The following is an 18,069-nucleotide window of genomic DNA, read 5'->3' as shown; positions in this document are numbered from 1 at the left end:
CAGATGAGGACTGCAGTCCTGAAAGAAATACTAACCATGTGCACCAAGTCATAGCAACGTGTAAAATGTCATGAGAAAAAATGAATCCAGTGGGTGTGTATTTGTTTCATAAACTCTATATTTAACAGCCATTGACATGAATAAAGCTTTCTCACACTATCTGTTGCTCTGTAACTGCTGGGGGGAGGTGGTGCTGTCTGAAAAAAGCTGTGGGGAAGAAAGTGAGAGAATCAAGCAAGATCCCTAGAACAACATGAGTTTAACAACTCACAAGAAATTAATAAGCCCATTGAAAAGCCTCCTCGGTCAGTTAATTTTCCACTTTTCCACAGGGAGGTCAGGGTCAGCTATAAAACAGCAGTATGTAAGTGGCAGGAGTTCAGCATCTGCATCATTTGCAGGTTAACTTGACTGTTATTGGAATCAATAGAACAGTTCAATCTGGCCTAGTTGGCTAGAATAAGATTTATTTGATTTCACAATCAACTTCCCACGTTTTTCCCTTTAAAACCCTCAGGTCGTTCTCAGGAAATAATGAACATTCAGTGCGTTACGACTTATAATAATGAACCACAAGATGGAGCCAGACTACATGTTTACCCACACAACTAGCTGCTCAGTGCAAAGTCTCCATTAACCTCCAGTTAAGGAGCCATTTTCAGAATCACTGACAGCTAAACATTACTCACCATTTAACACTGTGACAGACACAAACAGACAATCATTAATGGAAAAAGGCAGTTTATTGCAACACAAAACGAATAAAATAACCCAATGAACTGCATATGTGTAAAAAGAACATACTGCTGTACTGGCTAAACTCAGAGAAATGAACATATGCAGTAGCTTAAGATTTGACAGAGTAAATAAATAGCTGCACTGTAACAGAGTGTGATGTTACTCAAGCAGAAATGATATGCACTTTCAGGGGTGGCAGACCCCAGATACCATTCAGTCAAACTCACGAAAACACACTGCGATGTCACTGTTAGGACAGTCTGTAAAACCCATCCTCTACTTCATATGGATAATCACATCACATCTCTCTTTGTTAGTGGCTGCATCCAAAGAGCTGCAAGTGCTGTTTTGGTTACATTTTGACAAGAAAATAGGAAAAAAGGCCAAAAGCGCACAAACACACACACAACGCCATGGGAAGAACACTGATACCCAAATAAAGAGCAAGATTGAAAAACAATTTAAGGAAATAAATCGATGCTTTGGAGAAAGTATGACAGAGGAATTGCATGAGGAGATTCACAGATAGTACAAAGTGGTGGTGGGAAAGTGTGAGAGAAGTCAGATAAGGCGAGGAGAAGGAAAAGAACCAAAATGGATGGATCCTTTCTGGTTAATGATGACATCACTCTCATGTGTACAAAAATCCAGAGATGGTGTCATGACTTTCCTGTTGTATTTCATGGAGCTCGGATGGACGGTGGGAGCGGGGTTTTGGTCGGGTGTTTGGGCATGGTCAACGCAGCATCACCAGGCAGACAGGCTGGGGGTTAAATCTCAGTTGTGGTTGGTTTGGAGCTCCTAGCTGGGAGAGAGCGCGGGGCTGGGTTCAGTGCTGATGTTGACCAAACACTCGCTGGACTTGAGGCTGGCCAGGGACTTGGAGCTCGGCAAAGAAGCCAGAGAGCCACACAGACCCAGCATGGAGGGAGTGTTGTCTTTTCCTACGAGGACAAAACAGAGAAAAAGAACACAATAACACATCAGCTTATGATCATGCATAGTTCAAGCTGCCCACACAGAACACCATAAACAAGCATCAAGCCTGTCTTTGTATGAGTACGTACATGTGCATGGGTGGCTGCCACTGAAAGGCTTTTATGCAGTCGGGAAGAGTACAAATATATTCCTACTCAAGTAGAAGTACTGTGACTTCAGTAATGTGCTTTGTATGCTAGAGTAATACAAATAAAGCTATGCTAATTTTAAATGTACTCAGTAAAGAGTGGTTACTAAAGATTATGTGTAATTGCATAAAATGGCCGACTTGTCAAAAATTTTAACTTGATTAAAGAGCTCAATATCAGCACTACACACTGTTACACATTTTACTGTATAAGCTGCAGTGAATATCCTGTGATGTGTTTACGTAGCACTTAACAAGTCACTTTACCTGCTGAAGTCCAGGCAGCATCTCCATTCTGTCTCCCATCAGTCTTCTGGGAGTCAGAGTTCAGACTGACTTCAGCAGATAGTTGCTCCAAACTGTGGAAACTCCTCCTGGATGGATAAAAATATCAGCATGGCATAAATTATTACTGGGTTACAGAATGTGTGTTAGTTTCCAGTAGGAATCAAAGTTAGATAAGGCATCACAGAGAAGCTGTACATATTAAACAGAGACACTCTGTACATGTAAGTGTACCTGCGGAACAGTTTGACATCGCCTTGGTTGTCTGTGATAGTGGACCACTGGTTGACCAGTGGGATGGAGAGGTCTTTAGCCAGATGGGAGGAATCACAGGGCATGAGGGCAGAGCTGGATGAATCACAGAGAAAAACATGATTCATTTCAACAGAAATACTTTTCATTTTAAAGAGCAAACATGTACATAACATCAAAAGAGGAAGTAAAAAACTGCATATCTCCTATGAATGTCAATTCAGTATTTTTTGGAGCTAGTAATATCACTCCCCGATGTTTTTACAGCACCCAGCAGTACCCCCAAATCCCAGAATTCCTAAACATAGTCTGAAACCCAACACGGTTTATAACTGAGTTAAAAAACATCAGTGGTAAGCCAGGGAGGAAATTGGGGATTTGGGGGTGCCTTTGGGTGCAGTAACAACATCAAGGACTGGACCTTTAGGTGTGTGTTTATATTGTATCATTGTACACTTGAAATCAGATGAGTCAGCGTAAAAAATGTGCAGCCTCTCAATGTGTTTGGCATGATCAAAAACTGCATCTGCAACAAATTTTCAGTTTCTTTTTATCTTGTATACAGAAAATTTTCCAGTTACATTAAGTAGGTTTATAGACTGAAAATTTCCATCAAAATAACTGTTCCTATTTAACTCCAATTTTAGCTCCTCTTTCAACCCCAGCTTAACATGCATGTACTTTATAATGACAGAAAGCTAACTTGTGTTTGTGAGAGGAGGAACAAACTAAACTAAATCCAAACAGGACCTTGCTCTTGTTCCTTACAGTTGTGCTTGCAGCTCCAGCACGATGGCCTCCAGCTCCTTCTTCTCCTGTTGGCTCTGGACTGTCAGCTCGTCCACCTTGGCTCTCAGACGCTTGTTCTCCGTCTCCACATTCTTCAGCTGTGACTCCCGCAGACGCACCAGCTCCTCCAGGTAACCCTGCACACCGTGCACAAAAGGAGACAGGGGTTTATGTGTTGAAGCTCATAGTGAGCAACAAGAATTTCAACAGCCTTAACTTGGTTTTAGAGGTTATTGTGTGTCACCTTCTGGGCGTAGACGATCTTAAACCTCTGCTCCATCTTGCGACACTTGTTGCTCCAGCTCTCCTCGTCAGTCACCAGAGGGATGTATGGATGCTCCGGGACGCTCTCCTCACTGTTACTGCTGTCCACACTGCGGCGGTCCTCCTCATCACTCAGGTAGTCGTAACTGTACAATGAAGAGGCAGGAGGCTTACAGTGTGACATACATGCAATGCTAAAGGTGAAGTGATAAGATTGGTGGGAGTGTCTCACCTCTGAGTGAACTTCAGGTACGGTGTGTAGTCAATCACAGCTGGAGATTTCCCATCCAGAGTTTCCCCCTTCAAGCAAAAACTGCACAGAGATGGAGTTGAAAACACAAGTACGTTTTAAGATGGGTGACTCCGCTCTACATTAATTTTTATTTCACAAACCTGACGGGTGTGTGCACGATCTATCAACAAATATCTATCTATTGAAATGCAGTACGACAAATATTAAAAATGTTGGTTCTGTTATGGAGTGAATGTTTTCAAATACAAAACTGAAAAAAATGGCCACTTTGACACTGTGTGTTTCAGACATACTCTCACTTTCATAACTGATACAGAGATACATTAAACATGAGACTGTGCATATACATCTCATCGCAATGTATTATTCATGAAAACATACTGTCTACTATTATTTTAACAGATTTACTAAACGTAGGAGTTGAGACCACACAGATATGTCACAGTTAAAATAAAATAAAAATAGCAATAATCAAATTCAGATTCCATCTTGAGGACTCTTTCTTTACTAAATATTGGGCCTGTAAGTAATATAAAAGGCTAGAAGACCCTAACTTAAGATATTTAAAATAATGTACAAATATGATCCACACGACTGAAAAAGCCTGGGGTGTACTGTTGTGTTTGTCTTCACCTGAAATCAATGGCACTCAGTCCAATCAGCATGCCAGTCAGAACCGTAGCCTCTTCTCTCAGCATAATGGCTCCATCATCATAGAACCTCCTGTCAGGTGAAGAGGAGGTTATCATCTCTGAACTTTCATCTATAATACTGATACAAAAGTGATTCTACCTGCAGTAAATTAAAACCAGATATTATAGTGTAGTTGGTGTTCTCCATATCTGTCGCAGACATGTACTTTCATTAGGTGCATTGGGTCTTTTACACTAGAAGAAGTTATTAGGATGAGCACGCATGGAGATTCAGTGCATATCTTGCAGCAGGAGTCACTTAGAGTCACAGATGTGGCTAAAATAAACAAAATCGTAAAGTAGTGGATTGTCCCTTTAAGTGGTTAGTCTGACCTGGTTGTTCTTGTGTCCCTCAGAGCAGTGGACACATATTCAGACAGACGTTTCTCCATCAGTGCCACTCGAATCCACGCCCGGCCCTGCAGGACAACGTAAGGAGTGAGTGGGAACAGAGGGCTTTCTTTGATGTTTGTTGAAGCTGTCTCCCCCACCACCACACACACACACACATACCACAAAATCATGCACACATTTGTGCGTACAAATATCCTTGCCTTGGCTCGCGATGTGCTGATGTTCTCTATGTTTTCAATGCTGGCAATGCAGTTGTTCTGCACCTTGCTGCATGCCAGCCGGATATATTCCCAGAAACTGCGCTGTCCATCTGAGCTGAACCAGCTTCCTGAACCTGGTCCAACATTTAAACAGAGCAATGAATCATCTCTGCCCTGACAACAGCCCACACTGTAAACATGCAGCCACAGCAACAATACAGCTGACTGCATAACTATATCTGTTTTTGGCCTTTTGATAATAATATCACTTTGTCTCTAAGATTAATGCCTATGGTATAATATATAACATGGATTTCTATTCAAGTTTTATATTAAGTAACTTTTTAATAACTGATTTGTCCATCTTTTCCTGTGCTATATGTTACCTGCAGTGTTACCTTTGAAGCGGTGGCTGAGGATGTGCTCTAAAATGGCAGCAAAGTTAATAAACTCCTCGGATGAGTCATCTATGGGCTCTGCTGTGTACTTTTCTAGGAGAGTCTTTACAGAGAACCTGAAATAGAAGCACACAGAGAAAAGTGGAATTAGAAAAACACAAAACAGTGCAATGTAAAAAAAAATCTACTTTACATAATTTAACTTTCAGTTGGTTGCCTGCTGCACAAGCCTCTGAAGTGCAGCCGTGTACTGTATCCAAGCAGACAAATGTAGTACTGTATTTGAACCCTGCAACGACAGCGGGGAGGAGGTTTTTTCCTTTTTTGGGAACCACGCCATCTTATCATACTGAGGTCACCCCGATTGTCTTGTGTACTGCACAATGTACCCCTTCAGTGCTTTGGCAGTGTTATCATGAAAACAATACAATTAATCCCCTGTCTTTTCAGCCTTTGTGTATGCTGTGCTTCCAGGTCCTTTTGGGTCGTGTCCCTCTGGGGGACCGGCCAGCATCAAAGAATGATCAAATAATTCCCTCCCACTCATCTATACATTGTGGTCTGATCTATTTAGGGCAGCTGCTGCTGCAGCTTTAGTTTGGCTTTTGACCTCACACGCTCACCCTGCTGCAGCACAGGAAAGAAGATATGCAGCTTGCATGTTAGGAACCGGAATTCAGGCACGGGCTCGGGCTGACTGCCTCCGCTTCGATGGGTAACACTAGCATCACAGAGGGCAAGACTGCCCTGGCGGTGGGAAGCACCTCCATAGCCAGGGGAAAAACTACCGTCTCCTTAGGCAACTCCTCCATCTTCAGGGGAGTGACCACCACCTCCATGGGAGACTCTACCATTCAAAGGCAAAAGACGACTGTGGCTCTGGGACGGGCCAGCTTCAGCCGGGGAACCACAACCACCTCCTTCCGCAAAGCCTTGACGTCCAAGCGCAGGAACACCTAGATGGAACGGACCCCTGAAGCCAGGGCTAAGACACCCAAAGCATCCAAGCAGCCCAAAAAAGACTCTAACAATGAGTGGAAAACCACATTCTCGTCAAGCAAGACCTCTTTTACCAAAGGCAGGGTTTCGTTCCTGAGGACTAAGTACGCCATCTCCTGGGGTAAATCCTCGATCTCCTGGAGCAGAACCACCGCAACTTTGGGAAACACCAGCATATCGGTGGGCAAAACATCTGTTACACGAGGGGAGACCACAAGCTCTCTCACCACTCTGACATTCACTCATGGGACCAAGTCTGTGTCTGTGGTCAAAACCACCCTCACCAGGGGCAAAGAAACGCACAGCAACATCTACTGGGATTTTCACACATGAATCCTTCACACACTTAAAAACCCAAGGATATGTCAGTTCTAGCAGGTTAGTAGTATAAAAATAAAGAGCTGCTATGTTTGTGATCAATGTGTCAAGAGTTGCAGGATGTTATTTGTGTATAACCTGTCTGCACAAAGTACAACAGCCAATTCTCAAGTAAGAAAGTGCTAAGTGAGATGCAGATCTAATAGGTTTGCAATCAAGAGCCATGCTGAACGTGTTATGCAAATGTGACAGCGACGGGATGATGGTTTATGGTGTGTCAACTTGGCAGGGAGGGGAAGTGTGAAACAGCCATGTGTGATGTATGTGGAGACACAAAAGAGAGCGTGTATGCCACTATTCTCCTGTATATTGTGCATGTATAGTCATCAACATGTCTACATCTTTGGTATAAATGTGGTATATTTCTGCATGCTGATAAGATCCATAACTATTCCGCCATATGTTCAACGGCAAACCCAGTTTTGAACTAGAAAACTGTACAAGCTGACCGATGTAACAGTGCTTATAAAAGTAACATGTCTAAACACTGCTCGGCTTGATTGTTTTGTATGTATGTTTTTATGGGATATTCAATTATTTAAATGACATAAAATGGAAGAAAATAAAGACTCAGATGCTGGAATGAGTTGTGAACAGTTCAACAAGGACACAAATGGATGATAAACACCAACTGAAGGGACCACACCTATATTTCAAATGGAGGGACAGCACAAACACAGGATGGGTGCAATCAAAGCCTACAATAGATGTGGAGAACATGGAGACATCCATCCTTTCTCTTATCAAATCTGACACTATGCGGCTCATTTCACATATGGTACATACAGTCGTACACAGAGGGAATGTCTTACAATCAGAGGCTATAGGGAACAATGGCTCAGAAGAAAGTGATGTCACCGCAGATTGTCCCCTTTTCAACAATGTGTCCTTCAACTGTCCGGTGTCGTCGTGGCGATGGCACAATCGCTCCACTGTCCCAGTCTCCCCAGATAGGCTGTGGCCACCTACGGCTGCCTCTGTCCATTCACAGGGACACATGGGTGGTATGTGGCCTTCCAGAGCCCACGTCGACCAGCTCAACGAAGGCATTATGCGACACGGGGGTCGCGCTATCCACGCTTAGCATTCTGGTCTTCTCTGGATTGTAGCTGATGTTACTATTACCCTTGAGGTCTTGCAGAGCAGGGCGTGCTGCATGAGTGTGCGATGCTTTGCGTCGAGTGAGCCCCGAACCCCGCCGTCGAATCTGGGTCAGGAAGACGAGCTTCTCCTCAATGGGCAACACCAGCTTCACCGAGGGGAAGACGGCCTTAACCCTGGGCAACACCACCATAAAGAGGGGGAAGACCAAGCTTGCCATGGGGAACTCCTCTATCACCAGGGGCAGGAGCACAACATCTCTGGGCTCCTCCACCATCACCAGTGGGAAGACCAAGATCTCCCTGGGCAGTGCCTCCTTCAGCAGAGGCACCACCACCACCTCTTTTCGGAAAGCCATCTTCCCCAAGCGCAAGACGCTCTAGATGAGAGGAGAAGGCATCGCAGGGTGGGGGGACTGGCACAAAATGTCACAAGAAAAGAGCACCATCACAGAGAACATATGGACACCACTACAGCATCTGAACAGGGTCTATTCCAACTGAGAGCGAAAACTGGATTAAATTTACTTTTGGAGCTTTGACTTGTTATGGTCATGCCGGATTTATCAAGAACACAGGTCAGTGGCATTTAACTCTGTCTGATAATGTTTTCTGCAAAGACCAAGTAGCTCGGTTAAGGTTTTAATGAGTAATGGAGCTCCAGGGTGTAAGGTAGGGTTTCTGCAAGTATGTGCTTGACCTAAAAAAAATGCACCTGGCAGGTGATGCCAGTTTGATTGCAAAAATTGTATGTTGAGACAGGAATTCACATTTAAGCTCTGCATTAGACCACAGGGGCTTCTTTGACATAACTTTCTCTTAAGGAATCCCATCAGAAAATAAGTTTTGATAAATATGACTTTGTAGAGAAATGTACTATTCTGTCTAAAATTCTGGGTAATGAGTGATGGTCAAAACTGGTCATAGATTCCATCTTTGTGCAGAAAAATGTATCAAATCAGGCCTGTTGCATACCGAGCCCTTGGAAAACCATCAAGTGCCCCCAGCAGTTCCCAGGGCCCAGTATGGGAACCACGATTTATGGCTAAGCTACCAGTTTGTTGATGTGATAGCATCTAAAATCATGACAGGAGGCAGTCTACTGTTGCAAAAGCCCTCTCTGACCTGATAAAGTGGCAGCGTTCTCTCAGAAGGAGCATTGCAGCAGATGATTGTAAATTAACTGAAGTCCTTTGATCTGAAGGGGAATCGCTGGCGTGCCTTAAATGCAAATGGATGGAGTGGAATAGCAACATGCTCTTGGTACGATTTGACACTGAAAAACAACTGCAGGGCCTTCTGACAAGCTTCTTTTGTGCCCCCTCTCACTCGGCCTGGATCTCTGCCAAGCCCACTCTCAGCTCTCTTTAAATGCCCCCTTGTTCTCCTTCCTCACCCCTCTACTGTACTTACACAACTGTGTTTGATCTGCAGCACCACCTAGGATAACCAAAACTGCATCTATCGGCCGAAGCTAACCACACAAAGCTTCACATTAACTCTCCCATTTTTTCTTTTTTTCCTAACTCCCTCGTCAACATTTCCGTGACTCCTTTCTCTTTCTCTCTCTCTTCTTATTTCTCTTTCTCTCTTTAGTCTTGGCATAACCAGCACGATCAGATGACACAGGCGGACTCCTCACTGGCCGCAGCATTGTGTAACACCAGCCAGTGCTGTGTTTATCGTCCTGGACTCTTGGGGGAGAGGTCCTGTCCTGTCCTGGATCAGCACATACAGCCAAGAGAAAGAATGCCTTGTGCTCTGATAAATATTAAGATAAGAATCATAATTTGGGCCAAAGCCACACAGACTAAAAGATATAAAAATGTAACTATAGCAGGGTGTGTCCCTCTCTCTCACCTGTCCCCTCTGTGAATGAGTGGTCCAGGCAAAGTGTTTCATGGTCAGAGGAGGTGTAGAGGGATCAGGGTGACAGATGGACAGTAAGGGTGTTGGGCTGAGAAGCAATGAGAGTGTAAATCAGATGTTTGAGCATGACAGGGGGGTAAAATAAAGAATAACAGGGTGTCACAGTGAAAGTGGTGGTGAGAGAGTAGGCTGATCCGCTGACAAGAGATGCCCAAAAGTTTAGTTAAACCTACAGAAACTTCTGCTGTAATTTCACATACTTGACAGTGTTGGAAAAAATAAAAGAAGAAATCAGGGAAAATGCAAAAGAAGGCTGCACAGAAACTGAACTAGAGAGTAAAGTTATTCCAGATATGCAGGTTCAAAGATTTGTTGACATTTCCTATTATTCCTGGAACTGAGAGGTGGAAAAAGGCACAAAATGACGCAACTGTCACCCTTTACTGTTTCTCGAAATAAAAAAACAAAGTGCTGCCCACTTGCAGAAGTATGTCCAACTGATGTGAATATGTATTTGTGTTTACAAGAGAACAGAACATTTTATTCTCTCCTCTCGAGCCACGCCCCGGAAGTGCTCAAACCTCAGCCAAGATGCAGCACATCAACCTCCCTCCTTCCCTCCCTGTTTTTTTTTTTGTTCTGTTTGTTTACGGGAAGCAGTTGAGGGGCGCAACACATCAGACCTGTCAAGTCTCACTCATCTTATCTATGTTTTCTTAGGTTCACCGTGTCCACATCAACATGTTCCTGCAGTCACAGATGACAGCATGACAGCTCTTAGCCAGACTGACACAACAAATCAGTACATTTTAAACATCAGAGTGCAGCATGAGGCCTGTAAACAAACTGTCTTGTGACTGCTGATCTCCACCATTTTGTTAAATTCAGCCCAGATAAACAAAGTTAACCTTTAGTTGCATGAAAATTCCCTCTGACTGCAGAAAGGCCTTGCCATGTTAAGATAAAACCTGTTGCTAGTGGCAACAGCACAGAGATACACTCCATCACAATGACACTGCTGTGACTGTGGACAAGATAAATATCACCAAGTCTCTTAAATTCCTTTGGATTTCTTGATGTTGCCGCTAAAAACATTATAAGTGATATTCATGTGTTACCTTCAGTCTGAAGGCTGACACAAGCCTCTGCAGGATGATACAATTTGACAGGTTTTGGGCCATGAAACTATTTCAGTAAACTCTGTCTTAAAAACCAAGGCTATTCTGAAGGTTGCAAGGTTTTCACCAGACAGCAACAATCTTTTATCTGTGGTGATTATTGGAATTGTGAGTCTCAGATTCAGTTTATTTACAGGCACAGACCTTATTGTCTTTGCCTTGGAGTCCCTGACACAGGCCTCATGCAGAAACTGTTCCCTGTGGTGGTGCAAATGTTTGATCAGGTTTTCCTTTATTATACACACTTGTCTATTGCTGTACATATGTGTCTCTAATTAAAATTGGTGCATTCTGTTAAGTATGACACTGTAAACAAGGCACTGAAACACAGAGTAGAGATTAGCTAAGTTTCTGTGCCTGGTACTGGTGACTCACATTATTCCAGACCAAGTAAAATACACTTTTAAAGAACTGTGATGACTGTCTGTCTGTTATGAAAACAAGTGACAGAAAGCCTTGAGGTACATTATACAGCAACAAGTGAAGCCCCTTCTCTGCAGTCCCACCAAATGGCATAACTTCATCAAACGAACTGTTGGGAATTGAAAATGTTAATCTCTGTGTGTGCTGATTGTATGTTAAACATGTATGAGGGAAATAAGAGGTCAGATTTTATATATATACACACATGTATTAGGGGAAAATAAAAGCTTGGCTTGGTGTACTAATCAAGCACTAACGTCAGCTTAGCTACTGTAGCCAGGCAGCAGTTCATACTGTGGAAGCAGCTGTGTCTCAGTCAGCACGACAGCGCCTGGATCCTGTATCCTGCACCAACACGATGCCCAGCCTGCTTTAATGCACAGCCAGAGGGTCACTGCTGATTCAGAGTCTCCTCTCCTGTTAGACTGTACGATCACTACGACCTGTGACTACTTGAAGCAACTCTGACCAGAACGACATCAAGAACAACAACGGAGAAAAAGGTCCGAAACATCACAACTGAGGAGATGCAGACGTGGCTAGCGACACAGGCGCCTGGAAGAAAGTGCCCTCAAAGTGAACCTAATCAATGTCATGTTGTTCATTAGAAAATGGAAAGAAACTGTGTAGTAAGCATTACTGATGGAAAGCTGTTTGAGATTTATTTCTGTCTTGTCCATTGTGTTTGTCATTAAAATGCTTAAATGATTAAATTGGTCTTAGTATGGTCAGACCAAACTGAAAACAATAGTGTTGTTGTGCCCTCACTAATCCTTCTCTGTGTTGTAAGTCCCTTGTGAGAACTTTTTTTCTTTGCAGGTATGCTCTGTGTGATGTTGTGTGTTTTACTTCACTGTAAGTGTCACTAAAATGCAGAAAGAACCTTGGACAGAGAGGTAATGGAATAAAAATGCTTGATTGTGTGTCAATTTCATTGTCTTTTTTTACTTTTTTTGATGTTAATTCAGTTTTAAACACCACGTGTATTCACTGTGAGTAAGGCCAAAGACAACATGAATTCCATGAAAACAAGACGTCACTTCCATAGAGAGCCTGCACACTCTCTACAAATTATGTTCCTGTCTGCAGTACCATTTATGGCTATAGTCAATTTGCAATTCAAGACTTATAGTAATGCTATAATACATTTTTACAAGAGAACTATAAAACTATCAAAGTAAAGCTGTAATTTTCCTACAAGTCTCTGGTGATATAACTGAATATAAAAAAATACTGTAAAGCAGATTATGTCTCTATGCATTTTCTATATTATTATATATATTTCTCTATGTTATGGAGCTGAAATAATTTACATAAAAATAATCAACTATTTTGATAAAAGTAATTTAATTCATTTTTTTAGAAGGAATGCCAAAAATGTTCTTATTTCAGCTTATCACATGTACGTATTTCCTCTAATATTTTATGAACAAAATGGTTTACCAGTAAATTGAGAAAATAATCAGGAGATTAAATGGTAATAAAAATAACTGTTCATTGTAGTCCTTATATAAAAGCTGCATTCTGCTGTCGTAGTATCAAGAGGAATATTGAGGAATATTACTGAACTAAAACACTATAAAATATGAAAGTGTCATCACAAATAATATGTTATTGACTGCATCAGAGGAAGTTTGGTCCCAAGAAGAATATAGTAATACATAAGGTTACTGTACTATAGACTGATATCAAATTCATCAGGAAATATTCTAGATATAACTTGAAGGTTTTTAGCTTGTCACAAAATAAATCTATTTATCTTACACAAATTAGATTTATTTTCTTAATTACTTTTTTCTAATTGTGCTTTTAAATATCTAGTGAATTACTAGATATTTTCACATCAAATGAAGAAGAAAAAAACACTCTTTGGTTGACCTTCTCACCAATCATGTTCACATTCAGGCTTTAACTTGTGATCCGAGGTCAGAACCACTTTCATTTTAAGAGCTCATTAGGTTGATAACTACTATATTGTGTGTAAAAACAGTCTGTAACATATGAACTATATGGATATTTTACATCAGGTGAGTTAAGAGTCCTCTGAGCTCTGACAGTTAAACTGATGGATGGTGAACTGAACTCTCTGATGCACAGGAACTCTCAGCCCCAACCTCTCTGAACACTGTACAAGACACTGATTTATGGCAGCCATATAAAGACTGCACATCACAGTACATCAGCACTCGGTGTACTCTGAAGGCTGAGGACCATCGATGGGGGGAGGAGTCCTTGAGCTGCTCCCAGTGCCCTTGTCCCATACAGGCAGTCAGCCTGACTGAGATGGAGAAGTAAACCTGCTCTTTTTGTTCTTCAGTCCTATTCTAAAACTGACCACTAATCTAATCTGTGTATCATTTGAGGCTGCATTTAGCAGTATAGACAGGAATCAAGCAGGTGTCTCAACCTGTTCAAAATAAAAGAGGCTTTCTTATAAGATATTTTAGAGGGATATTAAATAAATGTCAGAGCAAATGTTTGATCTTTGGGGGAATGTTACTTCAAAGTGCATCCAGGAAATGCAAATGTAGATATAGGACACTATATCCCATGAATATAACAGGTAATATATTTTTCCTCATCTACAAAAGCGGGTGTGATTCGGCAGGGGTACGTGAACACACCTGCCTCCTCCTCATCCTTAACCTTTCTAGAAATTTGTCCATTATTCTACATTATTTTCCATCTGTTTTGTGTCCAGTTGTTATTGCTTCACCTCAGGAATCAGTGCAGAAGTGATAAATATATCTTCCACTATATTAATATAATATTATATTTGAAAAATGAGCAGCATGCAGCAGACTGACAGTTTGCAGATAAATACAGCATGTCGACGGTGTCGTGATGTATACCTGCAAACCGTGATGAGGTTTTTTCGCTCCACGCCGACGCTCCGAGCAGACGCCTTTTTCGATGTCAGACCCATAGCCATTGCTGTCTGAATGCAACCCGACTCCATCCAGCGGCGGCCCCGGGGCCTCTTCGGGATCCGTGCCCAGGCCAGGACCCCTCCCTCCGTGCGGGCCCTGTGTCCTACAAACACCCGCTGTCCTCTGCAGGAGAGCCACGGACGATGCTGCTGCTGCTGCTGGAGAAGGACAGGACAGAAACGACCTGCGGCAAGTTAGACACAAATAAATATACATCTTCCGGTTGGAACTTTAAAAATAAAATCACCTTCACTTATTTGCGTTTGACTGTGTTGATTGTCGAATAATGGTACTTTTATTTTCGTCTGTATTTCCGGTTGTATTTAGCGTACGTCATGCACTTGGCACAGCTGAGAGGCCAATGTAAATAGCTCTCAAGATGTAAATACAGTTTCAAAACACCAGCAGATACATCTTTGAAAATGAATTTTTATTGATCTCCTAACAATCTCTGCGACAGATAAACACTAGAAAAATTTCCAATGCCACTGTCCTGGAATGCTAAGCACATTTGATGTTTTGTCAACTGATTTCTTTTTATTATAATTTGTTGTTCATTATAGTTTATTCCACTTCATGTTACAGTTCTAAATTCTTGAGATAAATAAGTATATGCAGACATTTTCTGACCTGCTCTGCACAGTTTAATAAAGCTGGTTAGAAAAAAGCAAAAATGCTCTGAGGAAAAGCAAAAATGTCAGCCAAATTAGTTCCACATGTGGGACAACTACAAACTAACCAGGGTGGAAATAAAAACTTGCAGCAATAGAACGGCTTTTACAGTTACGTGGTTTACATGCTATCTCTTTCTCTTTCTCCAAAAATATATTGTAGGCCTACATAGATATCAAATTAACTGATTAACTTTACTATCTTAAAGAGAAATCGGCTAGCAGAGTAGGCACAAAATTGAAAATACACAATAAAAATACATTCTACACAGTCAAAACAATCAATATAGTGTACACTTTTTAAATACAGTCTATGGTGCACAAATGAACATCCAGTAGCAATGACAGGATACACGTGTCATACCACAAAGGCATAAAGACCACAGTAAAAGTACAAAGTCGACTTCACATTCTTATGAGAATATTTTATTGTATTTCATGTCAAATGTGGGCTAAAGTAGTGGGTTTTGACTTTCAAACGGTTGGCTCCATGACACTAGGTGGCGCTGTGTCAAAAACGGTTATTTTTATATTGCTGGCAAGATGGCGGAATCAGAAGAGCCTAGAGCGGGTTCTTGTACTTTTCTATTCAAAAAATCTACAAAAAAATTCTCCGGGCGAAAGAGAAAAGCAAGCGACAGTGATAAAGGTAATAATTATTCGTTCGTATGTTTTACTCACACTAATCTTTGTGCTAGTAACGCCGTAGCTTTGTCAACAGTTCTCAAATGTAAGAGTAACTAGCTAGGGTTTGTGTGTGGGCTTGTCTTCCTTATATATTTTTTAACAGTAATGACAATGTTAGTTACCTGACGAAGAGCCAAACGTGTTGCTAACGACAGAAAGATGAGGGCCAGCTCTGCACTTTGTGGTGAGGTTGCGAAATTTTGACAAAAAAACAGTTCCCCAATTTTTGCTGTGTTTCAGTTCCCTCGGAATTTGGAGGGATGTGATATGTTTGGGCAGCCCGCATTTTCTCCCTTTCCAGTTTATTCAGATGTCGTGTAACATTCCAGTACAGTATACACTAGTATACACTCACTGACCATTTAATTAGATACACCATACTGATTGTACGGTACATCGAACTTAATATAATTTTCATGAGACCAGTTTAAGACGACTTTGTGACATGGTGAATTATCATGCTGGAGCATCACGCACATGTGTGGCATGAATTTATGTATGTATCTATCTGTCATACATATATATATATAAATATAATATATATATATATATATGTGGAAACAAATGAGTGAAACTTGTTTGTTTCAGATGGCAACAGTGATGAGGACCAGAGCGCTGTGGTCAGAAAAGACAAGAAAGACACTCGAGTCAACCCCATGATTCAAAGGGTACCATAATAACAACAATGATAATAATTATAAAATTCTTTTGAGTTTAACAGCGAGATAAACATGATTCGATTCTCATCTCATCCTTGTCCAGACAAAGAAAGTTGAGAGAGATGCTGTATCTTCTAGTGAAAGTGAAGATGACAAAGAAGACAAGAAGATCACTGTTGCCTACAAGTCCACACGATCAGCTGTGAGTTAAGACTTTCTTAATATCACCATTTGTTTGGGTTCCAGGAAGTGTGGTTCAGGAAGAATAAATGAGAAACACTTGTTGTTAAACCACAGTCTCTTAGCTTGATGGAACTACTTTAGAAATCTCTCTCACTCTCCACTATTCTGCTAATCTTGTTCAAAAAAGAAACCAGAGGGACCTGAGGACATGGGTGCAACTGCCACATATCAGCTGGACACAGAGAGGGACAAGGATGCTCAGGCCATATTTGAGAGGAGTCAGAAAATCCAAGAGGTAAGAGATGAGGTGCACAGCGTACATTTTTGAAAAAAGCTTCTATTTTAATGTACAAGTCTGAAGTGCTTCTTAGCACATTTGGATAAATATGCATTATTGGCATTGTCTGATTAAATTTTGTTTGAGTTTTTTTTTTTGCCAAATAATATTGAAGTTTTCTACTCACTGAATCAACCCTTTTTCTCCCCAACAGGAGCTGACAGGCAAAGAGGACGATAAAATCTACCGCGGCATCAACAATTACCAAAAATTCATCAAGCCCAAAGATACCACCATGGGCAACGCCTCCTCTGGCATGGTCAGGTGAGTATCAAGATTTAACATGTTCATAAAATAATGACACAATCAATGCTAATATCAGTCATTGCTGATTCATACAATTTTCTTCAACCTTCTTACAGAAAAGGACCAATCCGAGCCCCTGAACACCTGAGAGCCACAGTCAGGTGGGACTACCAGCCAGACATCTGCAAAGACTATAAGGAGACTGGTTTCTGTGGTTTTGGAGGTGGGTATTAAATTTAAATTATCAGTTATCTGTTGAAAAATGAACTGGAATTGAGATTTTTTCAATCCTGATTACTTAGTGTTCTTCATGTTCTTCTCTCTTGCTTTTAGACAGCTGTAAGTTCCTTCACGACAGATCAGACTACAAACATGGTTGGCAGATCGAGAGGGAGCTGGAGGAGGGCAGATATGGAGCCAATGGTGAGTTCAGGAGGGAGATTTCATGTTTTATTTCATGCCTGCATCAGATTTTCTTGAACAACACTCTGTGTTCCTTTAGATGATGAGAACTACGAGGTGAGCAGCGATGAGGAGGATATGCCCTTCAAGTGCTTCATCTGCAGAGATTCCTTTAAGAATCCCATCGTCACAAAGTAAGCCTCTTCTCCTGTATGTTGTTTCCTTGCTTCTTCACTGTGCGGAGCCTTGTTTTTTACCAGTTGCAGTGTGCTGACCAGTCAAATGTCTCCCCAGGTGCAAGCATTATTTTTGTGAGGCCTGTGCTCTTCAGCATTACCGCAAGTCCAAGCGCTGCTATGTATGCAACACTCAAACCAACGGTGTCTTCAACCCTGCTAAAGGTGAGCAGAGTCTCTCATAAGACCTTTAAGACTGGTTAAATAAACTGCTTCTTATGTTTTCTATTATTTTCCCTTTATTCCAGAGTTAATGGCCAAGATGGAGAAACATAATGCCGCAACAGACCAACCACCATCAGATGAGGAAGATTAGCTACATCTGAACCTTTTCAACCCTCCCCTTGTGTGTTTGTCTGTGTACATTTGGAATAAAACTACTTTTTTAGAAGGTTTACTGACTCAGTGTGTGGTATCAAG

At 41.6% G+C, this 18,069-nt stretch overlaps 2 protein-coding genes and 1 long non-coding RNA gene across 5 annotated transcripts; 2 read left to right on the top strand and 1 right to left on the bottom strand.

The window, feature by feature from the left end:
* Nucleotides 1-724: 724 nt before the first annotated feature.
* rundc3aa (RUN domain containing 3Aa) lies at nucleotides 725-16,102 on the bottom strand. Of its 3 annotated transcripts, none has more exons than XM_018672132.1 (12): nucleotides 15,709-16,102; nucleotides 14,151-14,412; nucleotides 5,340-5,467; nucleotides 4,954-5,087; nucleotides 4,733-4,818; nucleotides 4,341-4,430; nucleotides 3,687-3,767; nucleotides 3,435-3,600; nucleotides 3,170-3,327; nucleotides 2,384-2,497; nucleotides 2,132-2,238; nucleotides 725-1,682 (listed from the first exon to the last, which is right to left on the bottom strand). In XM_018672132.1, exons 2-12 carry the CDS (start codon nucleotides 14,255-14,257, stop codon nucleotides 1,540-1,542), a joined length of 1,314 nt encoding a protein of 437 aa, XP_018527648.1. In that variant the 5' UTR covers nucleotides 14,258-14,412; nucleotides 15,709-16,102; the 3' UTR covers nucleotides 725-1,539. The 3 variants fall into 3 exon arrangements, with proteins under 3 accessions (XP_018527648.1, XP_018527649.1, XP_018527650.1); XM_018672133.1 differs by having other exon boundaries at nucleotides 14,151-14,386; XM_018672134.2 differs by having other exon boundaries at nucleotides 5,352-5,467; nucleotides 15,709-16,100.
* Nucleotides 8,223-12,221, top strand: LOC108880575 (uncharacterized). The gene is made up of 2 exons (XR_001960509.2): nucleotides 8,223-8,406; nucleotides 9,425-12,221. It is a non-coding gene; the product is annotated as an uncharacterized LOC108880575 (long non-coding RNA).
* rnf113a (ring finger protein 113A) lies at nucleotides 15,402-18,044 on the top strand. Its single transcript, XM_018672141.2, has 10 exons — nucleotides 15,402-15,548; nucleotides 16,175-16,254; nucleotides 16,349-16,447; nucleotides 16,616-16,723; nucleotides 16,920-17,029; nucleotides 17,128-17,234; nucleotides 17,345-17,434; nucleotides 17,514-17,607; nucleotides 17,708-17,814; nucleotides 17,898-18,044. The coding sequence occupies exons 1-10, from the start codon at nucleotides 15,443-15,445 to the stop codon at nucleotides 17,963-17,965; spliced, it is 969 nt and encodes a 322-aa protein (XP_018527657.1). The 5' UTR covers nucleotides 15,402-15,442; the 3' UTR covers nucleotides 17,966-18,044.
* The last annotated feature ends 25 nt before the right edge of the window (nucleotides 18,045-18,069 follow it).

The sequence above is a fragment of the Lates calcarifer genome, linkage group LG11 (assembly GCF_001640805.2).
Source record: "Lates calcarifer isolate ASB-BC8 linkage group LG11, TLL_Latcal_v3, whole genome shotgun sequence".
Classification (NCBI taxonomy): domain Eukaryota; kingdom Metazoa; phylum Chordata; class Actinopteri; family Centropomidae; genus Lates; species Lates calcarifer.
This window is presented reverse-complemented; position numbering and strand designations above follow the sequence as displayed.